This window comes from Cucurbita pepo, chromosome LG12 (assembly GCF_002806865.2).
Source record: "Cucurbita pepo subsp. pepo cultivar mu-cu-16 chromosome LG12, ASM280686v2, whole genome shotgun sequence".
Lineage (NCBI taxonomy): Eukaryota > Viridiplantae > Streptophyta > Magnoliopsida > Cucurbitales > Cucurbitaceae > Cucurbita > Cucurbita pepo.
The window spans coordinates 5,646,535-5,674,201 of NC_036649.1; the positions used below are offsets into that span (position 1 = coordinate 5,646,535).

At 38.3% G+C, this 27,667-nt stretch overlaps 3 protein-coding genes across 6 annotated transcripts; all 3 read left to right on the plus strand.

Annotated features, from left to right (window-relative positions):
- Window positions 1-9,311: 9,311 nt before the first annotated feature.
- On the plus strand, window positions 9,312-10,879 carry LOC111807399. Its single transcript, XM_023693110.1, has 2 exons — window positions 9,312-10,340; window positions 10,483-10,879. Exons 1-2 carry the CDS (start codon window positions 10,138-10,140, stop codon window positions 10,688-10,690), a joined length of 411 nt encoding a protein of 136 aa, XP_023548878.1. The 5' UTR covers window positions 9,312-10,137; the 3' UTR covers window positions 10,691-10,879.
- Window positions 10,880-11,886: 1,007 nt separating this feature from the next.
- Window positions 11,887-19,167, plus strand: LOC111806920 (AT-rich interactive domain-containing protein 4-like). Of its 4 annotated transcripts, none has more exons than XM_023692446.1 (17): window positions 11,887-12,385; window positions 12,786-12,919; window positions 13,019-13,490; window positions 13,573-13,761; window positions 14,119-14,172; window positions 14,312-14,400; window positions 14,499-14,775; window positions 14,865-14,921; window positions 15,060-15,091; window positions 15,312-15,447; window positions 15,532-15,702; window positions 16,040-16,681; window positions 16,849-16,986; window positions 17,078-17,176; window positions 17,368-17,468; window positions 18,378-18,468; window positions 18,598-18,714. In XM_023692446.1, exons 3-17 carry the CDS (start codon window positions 13,338-13,340, stop codon window positions 18,712-18,714), a joined length of 2,346 nt encoding a protein of 781 aa, XP_023548214.1. In that variant the 5' UTR covers window positions 11,887-12,385; window positions 12,786-12,919; window positions 13,019-13,337. The 4 variants fall into 4 exon arrangements, with proteins under 4 accessions (XP_023548214.1, XP_023548215.1, XP_023548216.1 ...); XM_023692447.1 differs by having other exon boundaries at window positions 12,799-12,919; XM_023692448.1 differs by lacking the exon at window positions 11,887-12,385 and having other exon boundaries at window positions 12,648-12,919; window positions 13,135-13,490.
- A 4,308-nt stretch (window positions 19,168-23,475) lies between these two features.
- Window positions 23,476-26,321, plus strand: LOC111806919 (subtilisin-like protease SBT1.5). Its single transcript, XM_023692444.1, has one exon. The coding sequence runs from the start codon at window positions 23,737-23,739 to the stop codon at window positions 26,098-26,100; it is 2,364 nt and encodes a 787-aa protein (XP_023548212.1). The 5' UTR covers window positions 23,476-23,736; the 3' UTR covers window positions 26,101-26,321.
- The last annotated feature ends 1,346 nt before the right edge of the window (window positions 26,322-27,667 follow it).

Consider the following 27,667-nt stretch of genomic DNA (forward strand, 5'->3'; position numbering starts at 1 on the left):
TAAAGAGTTTTATATTTATTAATTATATATATTTCATTAGAGTCGTTGAAATGTCGCTTGAATAAGGATCATAATAATTTTACGTGGATTAATAATTATATATATTCATCGATATTATTTTTATTATTGATAATGTGAAAAATAAAAGACCTACTTGATTTGACATTTTTATATTCGTGAGCGTTATAGTCAACTCTACCATTTTGACCTCTTTATTTTTCAAACGTCACTTGATTGGTCGTCCCTATTTTATTCAATTAAAAAAATGTAATAAATTTATTGTTAGACTATTATTTATAATTAACTTTATTAGATTTTTGTTGATCGAGGATCTAACACTACCCCGTGTTTGCTATATTTAAAAAAGTATTACTCTAAAAAATAATAATAATAAAAGTTGAAGAGGGTATAGTTTACCAATGTATATCTGTTTGAAGTTCGAATCTCCGACAACTTTCAACTTAAAAATAATAATAATTATTATAATAATAATAAAATAATCACCTTTTGTCTTTTGTCAATGGCAAATAATTTATTCGAACCATAGTCCCTAATAAAAAATTAAGGTTAATTTCGCGTAATATCTGTCGTGGAGATACCCAGTCGCCGGAATCTCCTGATCGGAGAGGCACCGGCGGTTCTCTTAAAACCCCAAAACGGAGATTCTTTACCAATGTGGTGGCGATCGGCCTCTTTCATCCTCGATAAGCAGCGGAAGCCCTTTCTATCTCCCCACCCGCGCAACCATCTATGGCGGAACCATTCCAAAATCTAACACTAAAATCTCTCGTGCCTTTGCTTTATGCTTCCCCAGAAGGGCTCATACCAATAGAGATACTATTCCTCACTTATAAACTCATGATCTTCCACTAAACTAACCAATGTGGGACTTACTCCCAATAATTCTCTGCAAAGTTTCTGTGTTCATTACAGGCAGCCTTAGTAGTCAGAATTGTGTCAGACAGAAGATTGTTGAGAGGGAGTCCCACGTTGGCTAATTAACAGGATGATCATGAGTTTATAAGTAAGAAACATTTCTATTGGTACGAGGCCTTTTGAGGAAATCCAAAGCAAACTCATGAGAGTTTATGCTCAAAGTAGACAATATCATATGATTGTGGAGATTCGTGATTCCTAACATGGTATAAAGTCATGCCCTTAACTTAGCTATGTCAATAGAATCTTGAAGTGTCGAACAAAGAAGTTATGAGCCTCGAAGGTGTAGTCAATAGTGACTCAAATGTCGAAACTTTGTTCGAGGACTCTAGAGGAGTTGAGCCTCAATTAAGGGGAGGCTGTTTGAGGGCTCCATATGTCTTAAGGGAGACTTTATAGTGTTACTTTGTTCGAGGGAAGGATTGTTGATGATTGTTGGGAGAGAGTCCCACGTTGGCTAATTTAGGGAATGATCATGGGCGTATAAGTAAAGAATACATCTCCATTGGTATGAGGCCTTTTGGGGAAGCCCAAAGCAAAACCACGAAAGCTAATGCTCAAAGTGAACAATATCATACCATTGTGGAGAGTCGTGATTTCTAACACGTTTGTGCCAGTCTTCTGTTTGTATCATCTTCTATGCCTTACTTGGTTTAGAAGTTGTGTCCGAGTGGATGCACGACCACGGGGCTCTCTTTAACTAAGTAGATGGACGCATTAGAATAATGAGGATTTCAAGTCTGCTAAATTTCGCTTGATTAATCTTTTGTCATCATTGAAGTTTCTATTACGAAGCCGGTGGACTTGGGTTGTTACAAATAGTATTTGAGCTAGACACTAGGCTGTGTGCTAGTGAGGACGCTGGCCTCAAAGGGGGTGGATTGTGAGATCCCATGTTAGTTGAAGAGTGAAACACTTGGGCTGTTACAAATAGTATTAGAGCTAGACACTAGGTGGTGTGCTAGTGAGGACGCTGGGCCTCAAAGGGGGTGGATTGTGAGATCCCATGTTNATTGGTATGAGGCCTTTTGGGGAAGCCCAAAGCAAAACCACGAAAGCTAATGCTCAAAGTGAACAATATCATACCATTGTGGAGAGTCGTGATTTCTAACACGTTTGTGCCAGTCTTCTGTTTGTATCATCTTCTATGCCTTACTTGGTTTAGAAGTTGTGTCCGAGTGGATGCACGACCACGGGGCTCTCTTTAACTAAGTAGATGGACGCATTAGAATAATGAGGATTTCAAGTCTGCTAAATTTCGCTTGATTAATCTTTTGTCATCATTGAAGTTTCTATTACGAAGCCGGTGGACTTGGGTTGTTACAAATAGTATTTGAGCTAGACACTAGGCTGTGTGCTAGTGAGGACGCTGGCCTCAAAGGGGGTGGATTGTGAGATCCCATGTTAGTTGAAGAGTGAAACACTTGGGCTGTTACAAATAGTATTAGAGCTAGACACTAGGTGGTGTGCTAGTGAGGACGCTGGGCCTCAAAGGGGGTGGATTGTGAGATCCCATGTTAGTTGAAGAGTGAAACGAAACATTCCTTATAAGGGTGTGAACCTAGCAGACGCGTTTTAAAACCGTGAGGCTGACAGTACTCAGTCTAGCTAACTAACTAAAGATGAAGTATTCTCCCTTTTACCCTTTCTCTAATACACGGCTGAAGAGTATGATTGCCTTTCGGTGCAACATGAAAAACAATATTTTTCCTCTCTTGTCTAGTTTGTAACTGCCTAAACCAACTGCTAGCAGATATTGTCCACTTTAACCGGTACGAACCGCTGTTATCTTCATAGTTTTAAAACACGTCTACTAGAGAGAGGTTTCCACATCCTTCCTTGTAAGGAATGCTTCGTTCCCTCTCAATCGATGTGGGATTTGACAATCCACCCCCCTTGGGGGCCAGCGTCCTCGTTGACACACCGCTCGGTATCTGGCTCTGATACTATTTGTAACAGCCCAAACCCACCATTAGTAGATATTGTCCACTTTGGCCCTAAAACGTGTCTACTAGGGAGAAGTTTCCACACCCTTGTAATGAATGTTTCGTTCCCCTCTCCAACCGATGTAGGATCTTACAATCCACCTCCCTAGGGGGCCAGCGTCCTCACTGGCACACCGTCTAGTGTCTACCTCTAATACCATTTGTAACAGTCCAAACCCACTGCTAGTAGATATTGTCAACTTTGGCCTATTACGTACTACCGTCAGTCTCACGGTTTTAAAATGTATCTACTAGTAAAAATTTTCCACACTCAGTTTTATTAGCTTTCATATTTGTTGAAATTCACTGCTAAAATATGCAGAAGGAAAACCAGACAGGACAGGTTTGTGGTTATCCAATGAGCTAGCTAAACTTGATGTCCCTGTAAAGCTCCTAATTGACTCAGCAGTAGCATACACAATGGATGATGTTGATATGGTTCTTGTTGGGTGGAGGTATAATCAACTTGATGGGCACATATCAAATTGCATTAGTAGCACGTAGCATGAACAAACCGGTGTGTGTGGCTGGTGTGAGAATCTCATATTAGTTGGAGAGGAAAACGAAACACCATTTATAAGGATGTGGAAATCTTTCCTTAATAGATGCATTTTAAAGCCTCGAGGGAAAGTCCGAAAGAGAAAGTTCAAAGAAGACAATATTTGCTAGCATTGAGCTTGGACCGTTACAAATGGTACTAGAGGTAGACACCAGACGGTGTGAATTGGACAATAATGCTTGCTTATACATGAGAATTGGACATATATACTTTACAAAATGGAACAAACAGTGCATGTTATGTTCTGCTGTAAGGTAGTTATAGTCATAAGAGTTCTCTATCTCCACTATATTGCCACCTATACATATGTAACGCCTCAATCCTATAGCTAGTAGATATTGTCCTTTTTGGACTTTTCCTCGAGATTTTTAAAACGCGTCTATTTGGGAGAAGTTTCCACATCTTTATAAAGAATGTTTCATTCTCCTTCCTAACTGGTGTGGAATCTCACAACATACCTATGACATTATATATGTCAAGTGTCTCACTCGCCAACTTGAGTATAGCTCAATTGGTATATCATTAACTCAATAGGTCATAAATTTGAATTCTCTTATCTACACATGTACGCATGTCCTAGTTTACACAGCCCTACTCATTTGACTTGATTTGTGCGAATTCTGTGATCAGGTGATTTGCTTTCATCGACAAACTTGATTAGATTCGAATTCCCTTCAGTTCAAGTCCTATAACGGCCCAAGCCCACCGCTAGCAAATATTGCCTTCTCTGGGTTTTCCCTTTCAAGCTTCCCTCAAAGTTTTTAAAACGCGTCTACTAGAGAGAGGTTTCCACACCCTTATAAAGAATGTTTCGTTCTCTTCTCCAACCGACGTAGAACCTCACAACATACATATGACATTATATATGTCAAGTGTCTCACTCACCAACTCGAGTATAGCTCAGCTGATATATCATCAACCCAACAGATCATAAATTTGAATTCTCTTATCTATAGTTTACATAGTCCTACTCGTCTGACTTGATTTGTGCGAATTCTGTGATCTGTCGATTTTCTTTCATTGACAAACTTGATTAGATTCGGATTCCGTTCTGTCGTCGGTCAAAGTCATTGCAATTAAGCACAAAAGTGACAGATTAGATAGAAAGATAGAGAGAAAAAGCAGTGCTACAATAGTTTTAGTATGGATAAGATAGATAAAGTTGGAGATTTATGAAGCTTTTTGAGTAGCAGTTTTAGAACAGCTTCTTAGTTTTAGACAGCAGTTTCTCCCTCAATTCAACAACATCAATCTCTCCGAAGTGGTTCTCAGGAATCCAGTTCCCACTCTTTGGATCTTTCATCCAAAATATGTTCTTCTGTTCAACTGCCTTGATATCATCCGAACCGCTCGTTTCCACACCTGCTATCACGTTCTTCACCGCCATCGGTGCAGTTGCTCGTGCTTTAAGTTGCTCGGATGCAACCGATGCGCTCAATCGCCTGCTATTGCATTGCTAAATTAGACAAGAACATGAAGAAAAAATGTAACAGTCAAGACTTTAAAACGCGTTTGTTAGGGAAAGGTTTTCACACCCTTATAAAGAGTGTTTCGTTCTCGTCCCCAGTAGGATATCACAATCCACCCACTTCTAAGGGTGTTTCGTTCTCCTCCCCAGTCGTATATCACAATCCACCCCCTTCTAAGGGTGTTTCGTTCTCCTCCCCAGTCGTATATCACAATCCACCCCCCTTCAGAGCCCAGCGTCCTTGCTGACACTCGTTCCATTCTCTAATCGATGTGAGACTTCCACCAAATCCACCCCCCTTTGAGGCCCATCCTTACTGGCACACCGCCTTGTGTCTACCCCCTTCTAGGAACAGCCTCCTCGCTGGCACATTGCTGGTGTCTGGCTCTGATACCATTTGGGCCCACCACTAGCCAACATTGTTCTCTTTGGGCTTCCCCTCAAGACCTTACAATGGTAGGGAAAGGTTTTCACACACTTATAACAAGGGTATTTCGTTCTCTTCTCTAGTAGGATATCACAATCCACCCCCTTCCAAGGGTGTTTCCTTCTCCTCCCTAGTGGGATATCACAATCCACCCCCTTCAGGGCCCAGCGTCCTCGTTGGCACTCGTTCCATTCTCCAATCAATATGAGACTCCCACCAAATCTACCCCTTTCAGGGCCAGCGTTCTTACTAGCATACCACCCAATGTCTAGCTATGATACCATTTGTAACCGTCTAGACCCACCACTAGCAAATACAGTCCTCCTTGGGCTTTTCCTTTTAGGCTTCCCCTCAAGACTTTAAAACGCGTCTACTAGAGAAAGGTTTCCACACCCTTATAAAGGATGTTTGTTCTCCTCCCCAACCAACGTCGGATATTACAAAAAAAAACATATAAAACCAGGCCGAGAGGAACGTACCTTATAAAGTAAACACCATTTCCAGTAAGCTTAGCCATGTCTCAAGTAAAGACCACTTCCTATATCTGGTTTTGAATGATATATATATATATATACACACACATAGAACATGAGAATAATCTGTTGCAAATTGGAATTTTATTATGAACAGAAACCCCACATAGAATTGTGTGATTGTATTATGTTATTGTGGATGCATAGAACTCTTTGGTGGATAATTGTTAAAGTATATTTGAAAGAGACAAGATTTTAATAGGAAATTGGAAGAGACAAGATTAATGTTCTCTCAAACATTTCCAAAGATAAGTCAAAAAAGTGAAATTTGGAATGTATTCTTGGAAATTATGCTGCTGCTTATGTTTAAACATTTCCATTACTGTATTCATTCTTATGATTAAATTATCATCTTCTTTATTTATTCTCAATTCAAGTGACTTATAACAAGAGCAACAAAATGTAATTTTTTGGAAAATAAAAAATTTGAGTCGGTTCGTGTGAGATCTCATATCGATTAGGGAGGGGAATGAGTGTCAGCGAGGACGCTAAGCCCTGAAGGGGGTGGATTGTGAGATCCGACGTCGGTTGGGGAGGAGAATGAAATATTCTTTATAAAGGTGTAGAAACCTCTCTCTAGCACTTAAGGTAAGCACAGAAGTGAAAGTCCAAAGAGGGGAACCTTGAGTGGAAGAGGGGACAAAGAGAGGAACCTTCAGTGGAAGCACAGAAGTGAAAACCCAAAGAGAACAATATCTGCTAACGATGGACTTAGACTGTTATAGTTCGCATAGAAGAAGAGGGGACAAAGAGGGGAACCTTAAGTAGAAGCACAGGAGGCAAAACCCAAAGAGAACAATATTTGCTAACGATGGACTTAGACTGTTATAGTTCGCATAGAAAAAGAGGGGACAAAGAGGGGAACCTTAAGTAGAAGCACAGGAGGGAAAACCCAGAGAGAACAATATCCGCTAACGATGGACTTAGACGGTTATAGTTCGCATAGAAGAAGAGGGGACAAAGAGGGAAACCTTAAGTAGAAGCACCAGAGGGAAAACTCAGAAAGAACAATATCCGCTAACGATGGACTTAGACGGTTATAGTTCGCATAGAAGAAGAGGGGACAAAGAGGGAAACCTTAAGTAGAAGTACAAGAGGGAAAACCCAGAGAGAACAATATCCGCTAACGATGGACTTAGACGGTTATAGTTCGCATAGAAGAAGAGGGGACAAAGAGGGAAACCTTAAGTAGAAGCACAAGAGGGAAAACCCAGAAAGAACAATATCTGCTAACGATGGACTTAGACGGTTATAGTTCGCATAGAAGAAGAGGGGACAAAGAGGGAAACCTTAAGTAGAAGCACAAGAGGGAAAACCCAGAAAGAACAATATCTGCTAACGATGGACTTAGACGGTTATAGTTCGCATAGAAGAAGAGGGGACAAAGAGGGAAACCTTAAGTAGAAGCACAAGAGGGAAAACCCAGAAAGAACAATATCTGCTAACGATGGACTTAGACGGTTATAGTTCGCATAGAAGAAGAGGGGACAAAGAGGGAAACCTTAAGTAGAAGCACAAGAGGGAAAACCCAGAAAGAACAATATCTGCTAACGATGGACTTAGACGGTTATAGTTCGCATAGAAGAAGAGGGGACAAAGAGGGGAACCTTAAGTAGAAGCACAGAAGTGAAAACCCAAAGAGAACAATATCGGCTAACGATGGACTTAGACTTTTATAGTTCGTGGACCTAAGAATATTTGACGTTCGTTGTCAATATTAGTAATGCGTTATGATATGTGAAAGTTTTATACTTGAGACTTATGAGATTTTAGTTATTACTGTCGAACAAATATGATTTTTTTTAAATAATTAAAAAAAAACAAGAATAATTCAACAATCCAACCGAACCCGAAAACAGGGAGTTGAGTTGTGAACTTTATTCGAGTTGCTCGAATCACCCGTTTCAATTAGGCTAAAAAAATTATCCAATCCAACATGTATACTCCTACTCGAAATTACTAACAACGTTGAAATTTAAAACATTTTAAATTTTTCTAAGGCATCTTTTCCTCTTTTTCATTGAATTTATATATATATATATATATATATATATATATATATATATATATATTCTTTTTGGTCGTGGTAAACAATATTTAAATTTAAAAAAAAAATTAAAATTTAAAAGATTCTAAACCATGATCGATCAAAATATACTTTGGAGAGCAATAAATTTGATTCTCGTCTTTATAATGAAATTTGCTTTCTTATTTATTAAGATTCGTTACGATTGAGACTGAGCAAGAAGGGAATAAGATAACATAAATTTGAAGCCAAATTTATCGAGCAAGATAATTTAAAAGATTTCATCAACTTTTTATTCTTTAAATAATATTTATTGTTTGTCGTATTTAATTTAAAAAGATAAACTTTTATAATTATAGAAAGTTTTAAAAAAAGGTTTTCTTTTTATTATCTAAAAAAAAATAAAAAGATTAACTAGTGTTATTATTTAAATTAAATTAAAAATTATTAAATAATTTGATAAACATATATATATAAAAAAAAATCTAATTATAATTTAAATAGGAAAGTCTTTAATTTAACCGGTCCGATTTTATAAATCATTCTCAGGTTGACATTTTGTTCGTTGAGTCAATGACGACCCAACACTACTTTTAAATTTATCATGAAAATTAAAATATTTGACGTTGGTAATCAAATATTAGTGTTGTATTATGACTTGTAAATATTCGATATTTGAAATTTTTATTATTAATGTAACATGTATGGTAGATAAGTAATATTTTTTTAAATAATAAAAAAATAATCGGATAATCTAATATTTATTTATTTATTATTACTGTTATTTTTTCGATTTTAAAAGAGTGGTCCATGTAATTTTTTGTAATTCTAAAACGCATTAAATTTATAATTAAAAAAATAAATCTAATAAGTTAGGTTGTATAATATAAAATTCAAAACAACTTTCTTTGAAATTCAATAAATATATATATATATATATATATTATTTTTATTTAATTTTATAATAATTATTACTTTTTATTATTTATTCTTCAACAAATTTTAAAAAATAAAATTTAGGTATTTTTAAAATATATATTAAAGTTAAGTAATAAATTTCTATTTAATAATGTCTGAAAATGAATAAATAAATAAATATTTTATAAATTAACATCTTACTTTTATTAAAAATAAAAATTTAAATAAACTACCAAAATAACTCAAACAAACTCAATCCAACAAATTTAGGGTTAAGTTGGGTCAAGTTTATAATTTAATAATAATTATTTAGATTAAAATATAATGACACAAGTTCACCCTTAACAAATATTGTCCGCTTTGACCCGTTACATATTACCACCTCAACGAATAAAATAAACAATATAAACTAACAGTGATTTTGATATATTACAAAGAGTATCAAACCAGACATTGTACGATATGCGAGTAAGGACATTTTTGCTCCTAAAGACGGTGGATTGTGAGATTCCACCTCAATTGGGAATGGAAACGAAACAATACTTACAAGGGTATGAAAACCTCTCCCTAAAAAACCACTAGAACAGTTGAATCTGTGAATGCACCATCAACACGTCAATTGGGAGAGTAGACCATGTAAACTAATAGTGGGCTACAAATAGTATCAAACCAGACATTGTATGGTATGTGAGTAAGGACATTTTTGCTCCCTGGATTGTTGAGGATAGGAACGAAACAATACTTATAAGGGTATGAAAACCTCTCCCTACTCGAACAATTGAATATCTGAATACACCATAAACACCTCAATGGGAAAGCAGACCATTAACTAATAGTGGGCTCGATCTATTACAAATAGTATCAAACCAGACATTAGACGGTATGCGAGTAAAGACACTGTGCTCCCAAGGACGGTGGATTGTGAGATCCCACCTCAATTGGGAATAGGAACGAAACAATACTTATAAGGTATAGAAACCACCCGAACAATTGAATCCATGAATACACCATAAACAGACAAGGAAGAAAATTAAAACTTGAAAGCAACATAGCATACATAAGAACAGTACATTTTCTGGGCAACCTGCGTTTAAATAAACAACTTTTTAACCTTAAAAAAATCAATGTCCTTGTCTCATTTTCCACGTTTCCATTTTTTTTATAAAAAAAAACAAACCACTCACCTTTTCCTTTGTGGATATCATTTTTATATATAAATCTGTCGTATCCAATTCCCTCACACTCTCATCATCTTCCCCTTCCCAAATTCAACACCCCCTTCACGATGAAGCACAGGAATCCAACCAATTTGAAGGCTGTCGGGTTAGGAATCCTTGTTCATCGATCCCCAGAACCAAATCTAGTGGTTAAACAATCCAGAAAGCTTGTTTTTTCACTCACTTCATCTTCTAATAACCCATCTTTTCTCAAATCATGTGTTCTTTGCAACAAGAATCTGGACCCCCATGATGATATTTACATGTACAGGTACTCAATTTTTGCTAAATTCATTACCTGTTCATCATGGTTTATGAAATAGATCGGGAGTTCTTGTGTTTGGTGATCAAATCATGGAATTTGGTCATGAATTTTGGGTTTTTTTTTTATGATGTTTGGTCGTGTGAAACAGGGGAGATCAAGGTTACTGTAGTGTGAAGTGTCGGAACCAGCAGATTGAAATGGATGAAAAGAAGGAATTAGAAGCTTCTACAAGGAAAATGGTGGAAGCTTACAGGCAATGTCAGAGAAATGAAGGAAGTGAAACTCGCCGTCTCTTGGAGGATCTCCGGCGGCCACATCACCGGCTTCCATATCTCCGGCGACCTGTTGTTTCGTAGTCTCCTCTGTTTTGAATCTAATGGAAATGGCAAAATTGTAATTAAAATGGATGGAAGTAATAGAAGCCCTAAAGAGTGTTCTCGTTTAAGTTCTTGTCCATGGGTTTCTTTGTGTGTGTGTGTGTTGTAATGATGTAAGGCTGAAATGAAACATGTTTGGGATAATGTACTAACGTTATCTTCAAACTATCTGTCGGTGTATTATTGAGGGGTTGGGATTTACGTACGGGTTGGGAGATCTTACATCGGTTGAAGAAAAGAACGAACGTTTTTTTGTAAGAATTTGAAAACGGTGAGGCTGACGGTGATACGTAACGGGTTAAATTGGACAATATCTACTAGCGGTGGGCTTGGACTATATGGTATTAGAGCTAGGTTGTCAGTGGTGTGCTAGCGAGGGCACTTGCTCCTAAACGGATGGACTGTGAGATCCTACATTGGTTGGAGAGAGAAACAGAAATATTCTTTATAAGGGTATGGAAATCTTTCCTTAGTAGACGTGTTTTAAACCTGTGAAGCTGACGGCGTAACGGGTCAAAGCGGACAGTCTCTGTTAGCGGTGGGCTTGGATTGTTACAAAAGGTATCAGAGCTTGTATGTCAGCGAAGATGCTAGTTTTTAAGGGAGTGGATTGTGAGATCGCACATCGGTTGGACAGAAGAACGAAACTATCTAGTAGACTCGTTCTAAAATCATGAGGTTGATGACGATGTAACAGACCAAAACAGACAATATAATTGAATTGTAAAAACTACTCTAAAAGGTTAAATATGAAAAATAATCTAAACGGATAGACATGAAACCCATTAGGATAGTTTAACATTTCTAACAGCTCAAACCCCACCCGACCTCTAATCTATATTGTCCACTTTAGCTCGTTACGTATAGTCATCAGCCTCATGGTTTTAAGACCCGTTCTATAGGGACACACTGTTATAAGGAATGCTTCGTTCCACTCTCCAAATGACGTGGGATCTCACAATCCATCACCTTCAGGGGCTAGCGTCCTCGCTGACACACGGCTTGGCGTCTTACTCTGATACCATTTGTTATGGCCTAAGCCCGCTGCTAGCACATATTGTTTTCTTTGGGCTTTTCCATTGGAGCTTCCCCTCAAGGTTTTAATTCGACTCGAGTATTACAAGGTCGTGCGTGAAATGGAAGAGGTATATGGAGAAGAGAAGAAGTTGAGATCTCAACACATGCTTAAACCTTCTTGAATGACATCCATCCCAAATTGCAAGAGTTCAATAACCCACTCTGGATTTCCTCATCTGTTCATCATTTCTACAGAATTTTCTCTCCCTGAAGTGGTTGGTTCATATATCAACGACAAGTTTAAAGAACTGTGTTTAAGTGCAAAATTTGTTTAAGCACATGAAGAATCACTCTTAAATATGTTCAAACTCAAAGTAGTTCATCTTAGCCTGCAAATTTTCTGCAAATCGTGAAGAAATTTGGCGAGAAAACAACCTGGAAACAAGAACAACATCAGAAAAGAAGAACACATATTAGAAACGAAGAGATCCGTTGGTTTTTTTAGGGTAATGGATATTCATCCATGGATTGAGTATCTTGAAGCAAGAAAACGGTACCGGGTTCATAAATTCCAGCCCTCGTGGGTTCGACCGTACCATTGGTTCGCTGAAAATTCTTTTGGAAAAGTAAAGAAATCAGTTACTTGTTGTAATCAAGGTAAGGTACTTTTGAAATACACTACGGTCTTATCCTTTATTTAAATTTATTTTTTGTTTATAGGGTTTTGGAATTAGCTCTCTTACTTCATCAATCAGTTCATCAAAGGGCCTTAAATTAATCCCTCAAAATTTCGCGTTTATTTGGTGTGTTTGACCTCAACTTGGAAATGCCGGAATTGGATGTATTTATCAAATTTTTTTTTTTTTTTTTTTTTTTTTTTTTTTTTTTNTTTTTTTTTTTTTTTTTTTTTTTTTTTTTTTTAACAATAATTCTGAGACTGTGAGCGTTTTGAATTTGTGTTTTCCGTGAAATATAATAGAGAGAGAGAGAGAGGAAGAAAGAGAGAGAAATATGCTTTTTAGTTTCTAATTATTTTTGGATTGTAAAATTTTTAAAGATATGAATTTAAGGGCGTAAAGGATTCTCCATCTTGGTGGACTCGAATGTTGATCTTTAAAGCTACGGACTACTTAGGGTTTTCGATTTTCCTGATTTTTTCCATTCCTTGGGCGATCTTCCTTCCTTCACTCGGTGAGTTCGTCTAATTTCATCTTCTGCTTTGCTTACTATCTTCCTTAATTTCATCTTCGAAGATTTTCATATTCTCTTCTCAATTTGAACTCTATGAAGGTTGAATTCCGAGGCCTCTTGTCGCATTCGGAAGAAAACTGGTTTTTCTGTAATCAGTTCTTCTTTTCTTTCACAACGACTAAGTTTTCTCTGGTTTTCAATTGAATTCTGAGCAGATTCTGTGTTCATATTTGTGAAGTTCTTATAGCTAATCCAGAGCTAGCAGTTCTTCATATCTATCGAAGTTCATTTACTTTCAGTCAACTCTTTGGGAGTTTAAATTATGAGTTGATGCTGGAGGCAAGGATTTTAAAGTCTCCTGTGAAAAGCTGGAGAGAGTACATTACTAGAGAGGGTTCATTGCTCTTATATAACTCCAATGGTGTTTCATTCTCAAGTTCCTTCAAGATATACTTGTAGGCTTCTTGCAATCCCCTGTGGGAGTGTTCCTGAAGATAGATTTCAGAAGGATAATCCAGAGGATGAGCAGAGATATCCCTTTCCACAATTAAATTCTTCTGGGCGTTTGGAGGTTCGAATTTTGTTGATGAGTGTTTGCTTGTATGCTCCTGCAACTACCCTGTTGTAATTATCTTTGTCACATATATTTGCAGGTCCAGGTTTTGCCCAATCCTAGTAAAGATGAGTTTTGTAGGACTATTGAATCGTATAGACCGAACATTGTTTACTTACAAGGGGAACGACTCGAGAATGATGAAGTTGGTTCTTTAGTATGGGAAGGTGTTGATTTGTTCACCGTAGAAGCGATTAGTGGGCTCTTTAGTTCTCCGTTGCCCACCACTGTATGTTCTACATCCTTTTTGAATTTTCAGTTTCGTATTTTCTTGTATCATTTTGTAATCGAGCCCCTGCAAAAGGAAAAAGTAAACAGAAACAAATAAGAACTTCTATATGGTATGATTACAGTGAACTAATGTTGTTTTAATTGGACACCGGGAAAACGTTAGCCAGTCTAGTTATCCTATCAGCTTACGTATATTTTGGATGTTGAATTTAGTGTGGCGTTTGAAATTCCACTAAGCTTGTTAATAAATTTTATGGTTTGTTGAAACAAGCCTGCTTCTGATAACCATCGCAACCTCTTATGTCCGTTACGTTTCACTCCAATTTTTACTAACGACCTTGGTGTGGATCTTCAGGTATATTTGGAAATAGCCAATGGAGATGAAGTAGCTGATGCACTTCATTCCAAGGTGAATTTCATTTAGTTCCATATTTGCCTTCTGTGTTTACTGCCATTTCTGATGTGCTTGTATGAAGTGTGAGCTATTTTCATAAACCAAGAGAATGGAACAAGATATTTTGGTTAACTGGTTGCTTACTTGTTATCAGGGTATTCCTTATGTCATATACTGGAGAAGCACATTTTCTTGTTATGCAGCATGCCATTTCCGTAATGCATTTCTTTCGGTTCTTCAGAGGTACTCCATTAGTATGACAATGCAGATTAATCGGTGCTATGTATAGATGGAAAGTAAAGGATAATTGAAGGATAACTATTTTTCAATGTGAATTGCAGTTCATCTGCTCATACATGGGACGCATTTCAACTTGCACATGCTTCATTTAGGATGTATTGCTTGGGAAACAGCCTTGTTCTTCATAACAGTAGTCATAATGACGTTAGTGAAGATCTAGGACCACATCTTCTAGGAGAACGTTTGAGAATAAACGTTGAACCCCTTGAGAAAGAGGCAGCTGATGATGAAGAAAGTTCATCGGAAGTTCCTTCTGTTAGCATACTTGATCATGATGTTGAAATGAGATTTCTCATATGTGGTGAACCAAGGTCATTGGTAAGTAGGAATGGACACGAATGTGCAAAATTCGTACCCTTCCAGTATCCTATATGGCATGACTTGTAGTTTTGTTTTCCTCTTTCTAGGATGCTTACGTATTAGGAGCTCTGGAGGATGGTCTTAACGCTCTCTTGGACATTGAAGTAAGTAGGGAAAATGCTTTATTGCTAGAACCTCTGTTTCGAATAGACAATCTATCTTCTTGATTTGGTTATGTCCTGTTAATAGGGGAAAGTGTTTTCTTCTTACTTCTTTTTCTAATACCTATTTTTTTGTTTTAGATTCGGGGGAGCAAACTTCACGGCAAGTTCAGGTGTGTTGGTTTTTGAAGTCACTTCCTGATTTATTTCAAGGTTTCTGGATTGCATCACCTGCCTAATGCATTTGAGGAGTTCTACTTTATTATTTTTTTCTATGTTGCTGGTGTTTTTATGGATTTAGTCACTGCAAAAATTTTCTGACCTCTAGATGGAGTTGTAGACTCCACATTTTATAATGGCTGTCAATTGTATTAATTCATCTGATGTGCACAGTGCCCCTCCTCCACCTCTCCAGGCAGGAATGCACTCTAATGGTGTTGTGACCATGCGCTGTGACATATCAACATGCAGTTTTGCCCACATCTCACTATTGGTGTCGGGTAGTGCACAAGCTTGTTTTGATGATCAGGTAATGTAGGAGCTCTCTGGTTAGGTTTTCATCTTATTTTGCAGCTGTCAGATCTTATACAACTTCTTACTTGTTTGTATTCAGCTATTTGAAAATTATATAAAGAATGAGATTATAGACAGAAGCGAACCAGTACAGACACTAATAGATGGTGATGGAAGCAAACACTCGCGTGAGCCACGGAAATCTGCTTCAGTTGCTTGTGGGGCAACAGTTTTCGAAGTTAGCATGAAGGTCCCTTCGTGGGCATCTCAGGTTGTCCGATCACTTCTCTTCATCTTATTTTATGAGATTGTATCCGTTGGAATCTGATTCTATATTCTGGTTTAGCATTCGTATGTTCTTGAATCAGAATGGCTGTCTTCTATCTAGCCTGAAATGCTGTGCACTGATTTCGGTGAATTTGTTTCTCCTGGCCTGGTTCTTGATTACGGAATCTAAAGAATATTAATGCTTGCTGATATTTATATATTTCCAGTGTTAGGGAATCAGAACTAAAAATCTATGAAGCAATATCTTGTATTCGTCTAGTGATGATTGATGATTACTAGCTCTTATAATGAGTATGTGCTTGTCCGTGGCTGTTTTGCAGATTTTGAGGCAGTTAGCCCCTGATGTTTCTTACCGAAGTTTAGTGGTACTTGGCATTGCCGGCATTCAGGGTTTGTCTGTAGCTTCTTTTGAGAAGGACGATGCTGAACGCCTCCTTTTCTTCGGTTCAAGGAAGCAAAGAGATTTATTTCTAAACAATTTAACCGATAGCACACCTCCAAGCTGGTTGAAACCACCTGCACCTAGAAAGAGATTAAGAAATGTGAAAGACATAAGCCTTGGTTCTCATGATGTTATTCAACATCTTAAGGTTTCGTCTGGTAGCAGAATAGACGGCGAGAACATGGAAATAGGATCGAGGAATGGTTTCAGCACTCCCATGTTTCCACTCCCGAGAAGGAGAGGAATGAAAATTGCCGCAATGAGGCCCATTCCTCACGTTAATCGCCATAAAATGATATCTTTTCGTGGAATAGCTGAGACAGGTGGGCACAATGGAGGCCTGTTTAAAGCTAGTGTTTCTTCTAGTAATTCAGCGAAGCATGTTACTGTAGGTTCAGCTTCAGTTTTGCAACAAAAAATGTTCTCAAGTGCATCTCAATATAAACAAATTATTCCCATGAATCCACTACCCTTGAAGAAGCATGGTTGTGGCAGAAGCCCTATACAGGCTTGCTTTGAGGTAGTCGCATCTCTTTGGAACGCTCCTAGAAAATATGTGCTTAAAGAATATAATGTTCAGGAAGTCAACTTTAAGTTGTTGCTAATCCTCAGGTGTTCGACCTGAATATTTAGATTGATTTCGACTTAATTTTTCTTGAGCTAATTTTTTTTCTTGCTCTCACGTAGGAGGAATTTTTGAAGGATTTGCTGCAGTTTCTTGCTCTTCGAGGTCATAATCGACTTATTCCTCCTGGTGGGCTTGCTGAGTTTCCAGATGCAATACTCAATGGAAAGCGTCTCGACCTTTACAACCTGTACAAGGAGGTAAGCTCCTTTCTCCATTAGAATCATGGATATTGAGTGTACTGTGTTCTGATACTGATTGGACTATTCCCGAACGGATGCTGCTGATCAGGTGGTTTCAAGAGGTGGCTTTCGTGTTGGAAATGGTATTAACTGGAAAGGACAGATCTTCTCAAAGATGCGCAATTACACCATGACCAATAGAATGACTGTATGGCTCTCATGTCTAATAACACAATTCTTATCCTGATTATCATTTGGTTTGTCGTAACTGTTTATTCTTGAATATCTAAAATGATTTATATGCATAACAAGTAATGGAAATGTTGTTCTTGATTTTCATAAGGAGATATAGAGTAGATTTCTGTGTGTGATAGACAATAAGAACTAATTCTCTGGCAGGGTGTTGGAAACACGCTTAAAAGACATTATGAAACTTATCTTCTCGAGTATGAATTGGCGCATGAAGATGTAGATGGTGAATGTTGCCTGTTGTGTCACAGGTTTGTACACTTTCATTCCACTCTCTTCTGAAAATATTTCCTTCAATGCACTCTTAGGAGGCAACATTCTTGTTTGATTCCACGTTGGTTGGAGAGGGGAACGAAACATTCCTTATAAGTGCGTGGAAACCTCTCCCTAATAGATGTGTTTTAAAACCTTGAGAGGAAGCCCAGAAGGGAAAACCCAAAGAGGACAATATCTGTAGCGGTGGGCTTGGGCTATCACAAATGGTATCAGAGCCAGTTATTGGGCGATGTGCCAATGAGGATACTATAGTTAGGTTGTGGCACTGGGCCTCCAAGGGGCNAGGGAAAACCCAAAGAGGACAATATCTGTAGCGGTGGGCTTGGGCTATCACAAATGGTATCAGAGCCAGTTATTGGGCGATGTGCCAATGAGGATACTATAGTTAGGTTGTGGCACTGGGCCTCCAAGGGGCGTGGATTGTGAGATCCCATATCAGTTGGAGAGGGGAACGAAGCATTCCTTATAAGGGTGTGGAAACCTCTCCCTAATGGACGTGTTTTAAAACCTTGAGGAGAAGCCTAGAAGGAAAGCTCAAAGAGGGACAATATTTGTTAGTAGTGGGCTTGGGCTGTTACAAATGATATCAGAGTCGGTTACCGGGTGGTGTGTCAGCAAAGACGTTAGGCTCTCAAGGGGGGTGGATTGTGAGATCTCACATCAGTTAGAGAAGGGAACAAAGCATTCCATATAAGGGTGTGGAAACTTCTTCCTAACAGATGCGTTTTAAAATCTCGAGTGGAAGCCCAGAAGGGAAAGTCCAAAGAGGAAAATATATGTTGGCGATGAGCTCGGGCTCATAAGCCATCTTTCTCTTTCCTTAATGTTAAATTAGATAAACTTCATATGTTCCCTTACACTGAAATTTTGGATCGATTTAACAGTAGTGCAGCGGGGGACTGGGTGAACTGTGGCATTTGTGGCGAGTGGGCTCACTTTGGTTGCGACCGAAGGCAGGGTCTCGGCGCATTTAAGGTATCTTCCCCGTCCTACTACATCATCCCACTGATACACAAACTGTGTGAAAAGATTAGAACAAGGAAAAATTCCATTGCACATACAAACCTCTATCTCATAATGATGCATTGTGCATGATTTTCGCAGGATTATGCAAAAACTGATGGATTAGAATACATATGTCCACACTGTAGTGTTGCTAATTACAAGAAGAAGAAAGTTGGTAATGGGTTGTCTCCAGGCTTATCCTCAAGACCAATATGAAAGATGATTTGATTTTGAGGTCAAATTTATCTCTGCAAACCTATAAGAGATCCGAACCGTTGCGGCCGTACATATAAAGCTCAACGCCTTAACTACATGTATCACTGTGCTATTAACCTAAATCTACAAGTATATATATATATATATATATAACGTATCCAGGAAACCAGAGAAAAATTAAGTAGAAAACTATTGATTTTTTCTGTATTGTAGGGTGGGGTTGAGTAATACTTGGATAATGCCTTAGGAAATAGAAGGGGAATGATTACTACAGTTCTCCAACTTAGTTGAGGGCTAACTTAGATCTTATGTAGAAAGAGGATGAATTGGATGATCCACTTGAAGTTACATGTAAGCTACCGATTTTTCCCCTTTTGACAATCAACGTGTATGCTTACAAGGTGAAGGTTTTATGATAAATCAAATGGATTGAATGACAGCACTTCTTATTTAGTTTATACTCTTTTTGACAATATTGCACCTCAACAAGGGGCTGGTTGGGATGTCGAGTTGGATTATGAGATCTGAAGTTAATAAGTTGGTGGAGTCGTTTGTTTGGGGTACGAAGTTCTGAAGTCCGAGTGTAGGAAGTATGTGTTTAAGGTGTTCAATTATGATTCTGACTTTTTTATAAGTTTGTAAGTCAAAGATGGTGGATAATGCATGTTGCATAAGTCCGGATGTAGATTAGAATTTACAAGTAGTTAATTGCTTATTAGGAACAGAAAAAATGAAAAAGATGACTCGACCGGAAAGAAGATAGGGAGAACACATAGTCGAGGCGAGAATGCAAGGGGTGTAGGAGGACCCATCTTTAGAACCCCTACTTCAAGAGCTATCAGTAAATGCAAATCCAAACCCGGCCGTAGGAGTTTTCCCACCGGGATCACTTGGTGCAATCCATGATGCTTCAAGAGCATCTAATATGGGTTCGATGATGGGAGTGATGCAATCCTTGACACATACATTTTGAGAGGAAACACAAAGGGAAAGTTTAAAGAGGACAATATCATTAGCGGTGAACTTGAACCATGAATGTGAATGTCCCACACACGAGGCAAGAACGGGGAAGTTGACCCCAGCAAACAAGCAACAGTGGAAGGCTTGATGGATGCATTAAAGGCATCTCTCCATCTCTCCTCTCCTGTTGGGCATTTATAAACTTATAAACTAACACTAAGAGGCCCCATCCCCTCCCTTCTCTAACACTTCATTACCAACACTAATTATGACAATGCCACTGACTGCCCCTTCTTTACTCTTTTTTTTCCATAGGCAATGTGACTTTATCTTAAAANTTTTTTTTTTTTTTTTTTTTTTTTTTTTTTTTTGTGTGTGTGGAGGGATTCCAACATTCCACTGCAAAGATGAGTATATTTTAATTTATGTGGAGCATGCTTCTAACAGCCGAAGAGCCGTTATTAGATATTGTCCATTTTGGCTCATTATATATAACCATCAGCCTCACAGTTTTAAAATACTGTCGGTTAAGGAAAAATCTCCACTGCTAGCAAATATTGTTCGTTTTTGCCTATTACGTGTCACCGTCAACCTCACAATTTTAAAATATTGTCTATTAGGGAGAAACTCTCCACTGCTAACCGATATTGTTCGCTTTTGCCTGTTATGTATTGTCATGAGCCTCACAGTTTTAAAACACTATATGTTAGGGAGAAACTCCCACTGCTAACAAATATTGTCCGTTTTTACCTGTGATGTATTGTCATTAGCCTCACAGTTTTAAAATATGTATGTTAGGGAAAAGTTTCCACACCCTTGTACCGACGTGGGACCTCACTATATTCATGTTGACATTTTTTTTTCAAGCAAACATCTTTTTATAGATTTATTCTTATCGTTTGATGTGTAGTCGTTCAAAACGATCTATTCTACCCTTTTAAACCATAGATATTAAATTATAATTTTTCTCAAATTAAATATATTACTTGAAATGAATGGTAAAATAATGAGGGTAAATTAAATATATTACTTGAAATGAATGGTAAAATAGATATGTAAAAATATTGGTGTCTTTTCTTAATCTCTTCCTTTGACTTCATGCTTCTAACCAAATCTTTACTTATTACCTAATTTTAAACTTTATTGCTACAAAGTGGATGCTTTCCCTTCTTTTTCTCACTCTCCTCAGTGCCCATTGCTGGTTGGAGAGTTTTTCTTGGTTCCGTCTTACGTTGGACTCTTGTAATGTCGTTGCCACTTGCTAGGTGTAACAGCTCAAGCCCACAGCTCGTAGATATTGTCTCTTTTGGGCTTTTCCTCAAGGTTTTTAAAACGTGTCTGCTGGGGAGAGGCTTCTAGGCCCTTATAAAGAATGATTCGTTCTCCTCCCTGATCGATGTGGGATCTCACAATCCACCCCCTTCAGGGCCAGTATCCTCGTTGGCACTCGTTCCCTTCTCCAATCGATATGGGGCACTCAATCCATCCCCCCTTCAGAGTCCAACGTCCTTGCTGGCACACCATTTCGTGTCCACCTCCTTCAGAACTCAGCCTTCTCGCTGCACATCACCCAGTGTCTAGCTCTAATACCATTTGTGACAGCCTAAGCCTGCCGTTAGCATATATTTTTCGAGCTTCTCTTCACAGTTTTAAAACGCACCTATTAAGGAGAGATTCTCACACCCTTCTAAGGAATGTTTCGTCCCACTCTCCAACCGATATAAGATCTTACAACATTCTAAGTTAGGTTCTAATTAAGACACTCGAAAAGGTCGCACTCTCTTCCATCATGTGCGAGTTTCGGGAGAAATGGTTACCTGTCGTACATCACAACTTGAAACTAAAATCAACCAATCCAGTTATTGAAGTGTGATTAATGGAGCTTTTAATATTACGTACCCCTTGGTTGTCTTGCACAACTAAAGATTTGTGGGGCACCCCTTGTTCTTGTCTCCATTAACATTCACACAATTGAATCTCTTCCCTAACTTATCTTCAGTCTTGGCCACCCAATTCATTTCTCTCGATGTGATATTTCAATGCAAAAGCTTAAGCTCACCGTTAGTGGATATTGTCCTTTTTCAGTTTTTTCTTTTAGGCTTCCTCTAAAAAAATGTTTCGTTCTTCTCTTCAACCGATGTGGGATCTCACAATTCACTCCCTTTCAGAGCTTAGCGTCCTCGTTGACACTCGATTTCTTCTCCAATCGATGTAGGACTCCCCAATTTATCCCCATTCGGAGCCTAACGTCTTTGCTAGTACACCGCCTCATGTCCACTCCCTTCGGGACTTAGCCTCCTCGCTGACATATAGCTCAGTGTATGACTCTAATACCATTTGTTAACGACTCAAGCTCACTACTAACAGATATTGTCCTCTTTAAACTTTTTCTTTCGAGTTTTCCCTCAAGAATTTTAAAACATGTCGCCAAGGAGAGGTTTCCACACCCTTGTAAAGAATGCTTCGTTCTCTTTTCCAACCGGTATCGATATCAAATATCACAATAATCTATGAATCCACTAGCATATTATTTATAATATATAAATTAAAATTTCAAGAAAAAGTGGAAGAAACGGGAAAGGGAAAAAAGAGTAAATGGAATAATAATATTTAAAAATTGTCTGAAAGAAATGAGAGATTCTTTCATGGGAGTTTCTGTTGAGAATGTGTGGGATAAAATTATTGAATTAAAAATCTAAAATGCAGACACGCATCTTGGTAGCCCTGCGCTGTTTGTCTTTCTCCGCTTCACTTAAAACGACACCGTACTTTATATATTCCTCCCTCCCACTATTTTACTTTACCCCTCCTCACCACAAAACACAAATCTTTTATTTTTTTTTAATTTTTTATTTTAATTTATATCATAAATACTATAAACACCACACTCGTAAAATTATTTGTTTTGTTAACCATTATCTACTCACGTTTAAAAAATTAATTAAAATTTTGAGTAATATATTCAAAATAGTAAACAAGCTTAAATGTTAAAGAAATTAATAAAAATTCTCCCGAAGTAGTTTGTCTTTAAAAAAAAAAATACTATTGAATTTTTAAAAAAATTTCAATATTAATATCCTACAATTATTTTTAAAAAATTTTAAATACATTTTTTTTTACTATTATAATATATTAAAAAAATATCTATAAAATTTTAAAAGTAGCATCACGTATATTTGTAAAAAAAAAATTCAAACTTTTTTACAAATTCAAAAATTTTAATGTTATTTTTAAAAGTTTATGAGCATTTTTTAATAATGATATAGTAAAATTCAACTTAAGTTTAAGTGTATTTTTTAGAATTTTAAAAAATATAAAAATAAAACTTTTAAAAATTCAACTATATTTTAAAAAATAAAATTTTCTAAAGTTAAAAGAATATTTTTGAAATAAAATATTAATTTTTATTTAAAGTTAAATTTTTTTTTTTGTATAAGTATATGTTTTTTAAGACTTTTTTTTTTTTTTACTTTAACATTTTAAAACTTAAAAATAGTTTTGAAGTAAAGTGAGTAAGTTAAAATAACTCATTTTTATTAAATTAGCAAACACAAACACAAAAAACAAAATCACAGAATCACCATCAACCTGTAGCTATCAAACTCACTTCAAAAGGTAGTTCTTAAATTTTTTATTATAATATTCAGAATTAACCCAAAGAATATATAATTTAAAAAGTAAAAGAAAAGAGGTGAATTCAAAATTTTAAAATTTTACCTTTTCTGGGGGCACTCAAAATTTTCAATTTTAACAAGTACAGGCCACAGGGGTATGGTGTGGTATGGTATGGTATGGTGATGGATTATAATGGAGTCTCAAAACTAAATTCCAAGGAATAGAGTGGTAAAGTACTCCCATTTACCAATTAATTTTAACCCAACCCCAACCCCTCTTCAATCTTTACTGCTTTCTACGCGTTTTATTACCACATTTGTACCCCTCACGCACTCCCACTACACCCACTTCCTTTTTAAACTTTTCTTCTTTCACTGCCACTGTCAAAGCATCGGCAGCCCATTGCCACACCACCGCCTCCTCCTCCTCCTCCTCTCTCTCTCTCTCATGGCTGCTCTTCTTCGAGTGCTCTGTCTCTTCTCTCTCCTCCTCCCACTTTCTTCTTCTTCAATCGATAATTCCAAGAAGACCTTCATTGTGCAGGTTAACAGAGATGCCAGCAAGCCTTCCATTTTCCCAACACACAGGCACTGGTACGAGTCCTCTCTGGCCTCCATCTCTCCCAACAAGCCAACACCGTCACAACCAGATGCTTCTGGTAGCGATGGACCCATCATTCATACATATGAAACCCTCTTCCATGGCTTCTCTGCGAAGCTCTCACCTTTTGAAGTTCAGAACCTTCAAACCCTTCCCCATATCGCCTCCGTCATCCCTGAACAGGTTCGCCATCCTCATACAACTCGTTCCCCTGAGTTTCTTGGCCTTACGACCTCCGATAGTGCAGGGTTGCTTAAAGAGTCCGACTTTGGATCTGACCTTGTAATCGGAGTTATCGATACTGGTATTTGGCCGGAGAGGCAGAGCTTCAATGACCGCGATCTGGGTCCAATTCCTTCCAAATGGAAAGGCCGGTGCTTGGAGTCTAAACACTTCCCAGCCACCTCTTGCAACCGTAAGCTTATTGGGGCTCGATTCTTCTGTAGTGGGTATGAGGCCACCAATGGAAAGATGAACGAGACCACCGAGAATCGCTCGCCGCGTGATTCCGATGGTCATGGTACTCACACGGCGTCCATTGCTGCAGGTCGTTATGTGTTTCCAGCTTCGACTTTAGGCTATGCTCGTGGTAAAGCGGCCGGAATGGCTCCTAAGGCCCGTCTTGCTGCCTATAAAGTCTGTTGGAACGCTGGCTGCTACGACTCTGACATTCTTGCAGCTTTTGATGCTGCCGTTTCCGACGGTGTGGATGTGGTATCACTCAGCGTCGGCGGTGTGGTTGTGCCGTACTATCTCGATGCCATCGCTATTGGGGCTTTTAGAGCGGTGGCAGCCGGTGTTTTTGTCTCGGCATCAGCCGGTAACGGTGGCCCAGGTGGGCTCACTGTGACTAATGTAGCACCATGGGTTACAACAGTAGGAGCTGGAACCATGGATAGAGATTTTCCTGCTGATGTTAAGCTGGGAAACGGGAGGGTTATACTAGGTACTAGTGTCTACGGCGGACCGGCTTTGGTTCCTGGTCGTATGCATCCTCTAATTTATGCAGGAACCGAAGGCGGTGATGGGTATTCTTCGTCTCTATGCTTAGAAGGCTCATTGAACCCAAATCTAGTGAAAGGGAAGATTGTAGTATGTGATAGGGGCATAAATTCAAGAGCTGCTAAAGGTGAGGTTGTGAAAAAGGCTGGAGGATTAGGAATGATTTTAGCAAATGGGGTCTTTGACGGTGAGGGTTTGGTAGCTGACTGCCATGTTCTACCCGCCACTGCCGTCGGTGCAGCCGGCGGCGACGAGATCCGCAAATATATTGCAGAAGCAGCGAAGTCTAAGTCACCGCCAACAGCTACAATTTTGTTCAAGGGAACTCGGCTTGGAGTCAGGCCAGCACCGGTTGTTGCTTCATTTTCAGCTCGAGGTCCTAATCCAGAGTCCCCTGAAATAGTGAAGCCTGATGTGATTGCGCCAGGATTGAACATTCTTGCCGCTTGGCCTGATAAAATTGGGCCCTCCGGAATTCCCACAGACAAGCGTACCACAGAGTTCAACATACTTTCCGGCACTTCCATGGCCTGTCCTCATGTCTCTGGCTTGGCTGCTCTGCTTAAAGCGGCACACCCAGGATGGAGTCCAGCCGCTATAAAATCAGCCCTAATGACCACAGCTTATACCTTGGACAACAGGGGTGAGACAATGTTAGACGAATCTTCAGGCAATACTTCTACGGTCTTAGACTTTGGAGCTGGTCATGTTCACCCACAAAAGGCAATGGACCCTGGCTTAATCTATGACCTGAACACCTATGATTATGTAGATTTCTTGTGTAACGCCAACTACACCACTAAGAACATCCAAGTTATTACGGGGAAGATTGCAGATTGCAGCGGCGCAAAAAGGGCTGGCCATACTGGGAATTTGAACTACCCTTTATTGTCTGTGGTGTTTCAACAATATGGTAAACAAAAGATGTCTACGCATTTCATTAGAACTGTGACCAACGTTGGGGACGCTAATTCTATCTACAAGGTAACAATCAAGCCACCAAGAGGAATTTCAGTGACTGTGGAGCCAGAAAAGCTGGCGTTTAGAAGGGTTGGGCAAAAATTGAGCTTCTTGGTTAGGGTCCAAGCAATGGCTTTAAGACTTTCCTCTGGAAGCTCTAGCATGAAGAGTGGTTCCATAGTTTGGACTGATGGAAAGCACGTAGTTACTAGTCCTTTGGTTGTCACCATGCAGCAACCCCTGCAGTAGAATCCCATAATTTTGTTCTTCCCAAGTACCTAGTTTTCTTCTCTGTATGTAAAATGGAAATGCTTTTCCTCTTCTTTTCTTCTAATATTTTTGCTCTTTTTTTAAGTTTTCAATATCAGAAAACTGGTGGGGTTTGGTTTGTAAACACACGACGGGTTAAGGATGATGAATGTCTTTGGTTGTAAGACTATGGAGATGAATGCAAAAGTCTTTCTCCGGAATCATGTTGTGGGTTGAATTTCGCTTTCCATCAAAAAACTACTTTATAGAGCAATTATGCCTTGGCAATCCAATTTTTTAGTCAAAAGAACATAGGCACACGTATGCTGAAAGCATTAACAGCTTGAAACTACAATGGGGACAGTCATTTAGACAGAAACACAAGTGGGGCTCGGTGTAAAGGTAAATGGCCTATCCCACTAACTCCATTGTTTATTGACTCTTTGTAAGCTTGTAGTTGCAACTCCTTGCCTTTCGGCTTTCCCTTTCCACGTCCAGCAAACACAAGAATGTTCCTATTCTATGTATTGACACGCTAGTAATATAGAATTTGGGATATCATTTCTTTTCACATGGATCCAGAATCTGTTTTTATAATAATGAACACAATATGAGATTGACTATGGTGAAGTGTAGTGCACTCAAATTTTCATCAGTCAATCCGTGTTTCAAGCAAGTAGTAAGAGATAAACAAGAGATCACGAACAGTTTGATTCAATTTCCATCAGTAAGTTCAAATTGCGAGAGATGAGAAATACCTGGCGATGGTCCTCCATCGTCAATCATCAGTGTAAAAGACTGAATCTCAGCAGTTTACGATCTGGAAGAACGTGTAAAATCATAAGCTACCGCCGTATACGGAATTGAATACCATCGAAGAAAATGGAAATTGAAGAACCAATAATTACGAGGATAGAATCACACTTGCCTTTCCAGCTATTTGTTGGAATCAAAACAATGATCAATAATCGTTTCGCTTTTACGAAGTGAATTTTCACTGTGAATATAAATTATGAAAGCAAATTAACAAGGAAACAACCACCAATCCATAGCTTTTGCTTTATACTCGTGACCATTAGAAACGCGTTTTCATGATGATTTGTGTTCTCGATTCTTCATATTCTGAGAAACAAGAAGGAAACGTTACCTCGTCTGTACTCTGCAACCTCAAAACTCCAAACTGTTCTTCCAGTTTCAACCATTTTCTACTGAGTGAGATTTTCCCTCCATTTCTTCTCCCTCACGAACATCATCGGCAACATCGTTTTACGCAAGAGCAACCAATTTCACGGCTCGGTCTAAATTTGGGCCTACGTTGACCCGGCCCAATAAAACACTACGAAAAATGGGCTTTGTATCACATGTGGCCCAATCAATAAATTCAATTCTACTTCGGCCCGGCCCAATAGATATATTGTCTTTTTTTTTCTTCTGGACTATTAACCTCCAAAGTTGTTCACGTGGGCTCGCCTCTCTATAAGATTTATTATTATTATTATTAAATTTATAGCTTTTAAAGTTCAATTGTTAATTTAGTAAATAATAATAATAATAAAAAATAAATCTC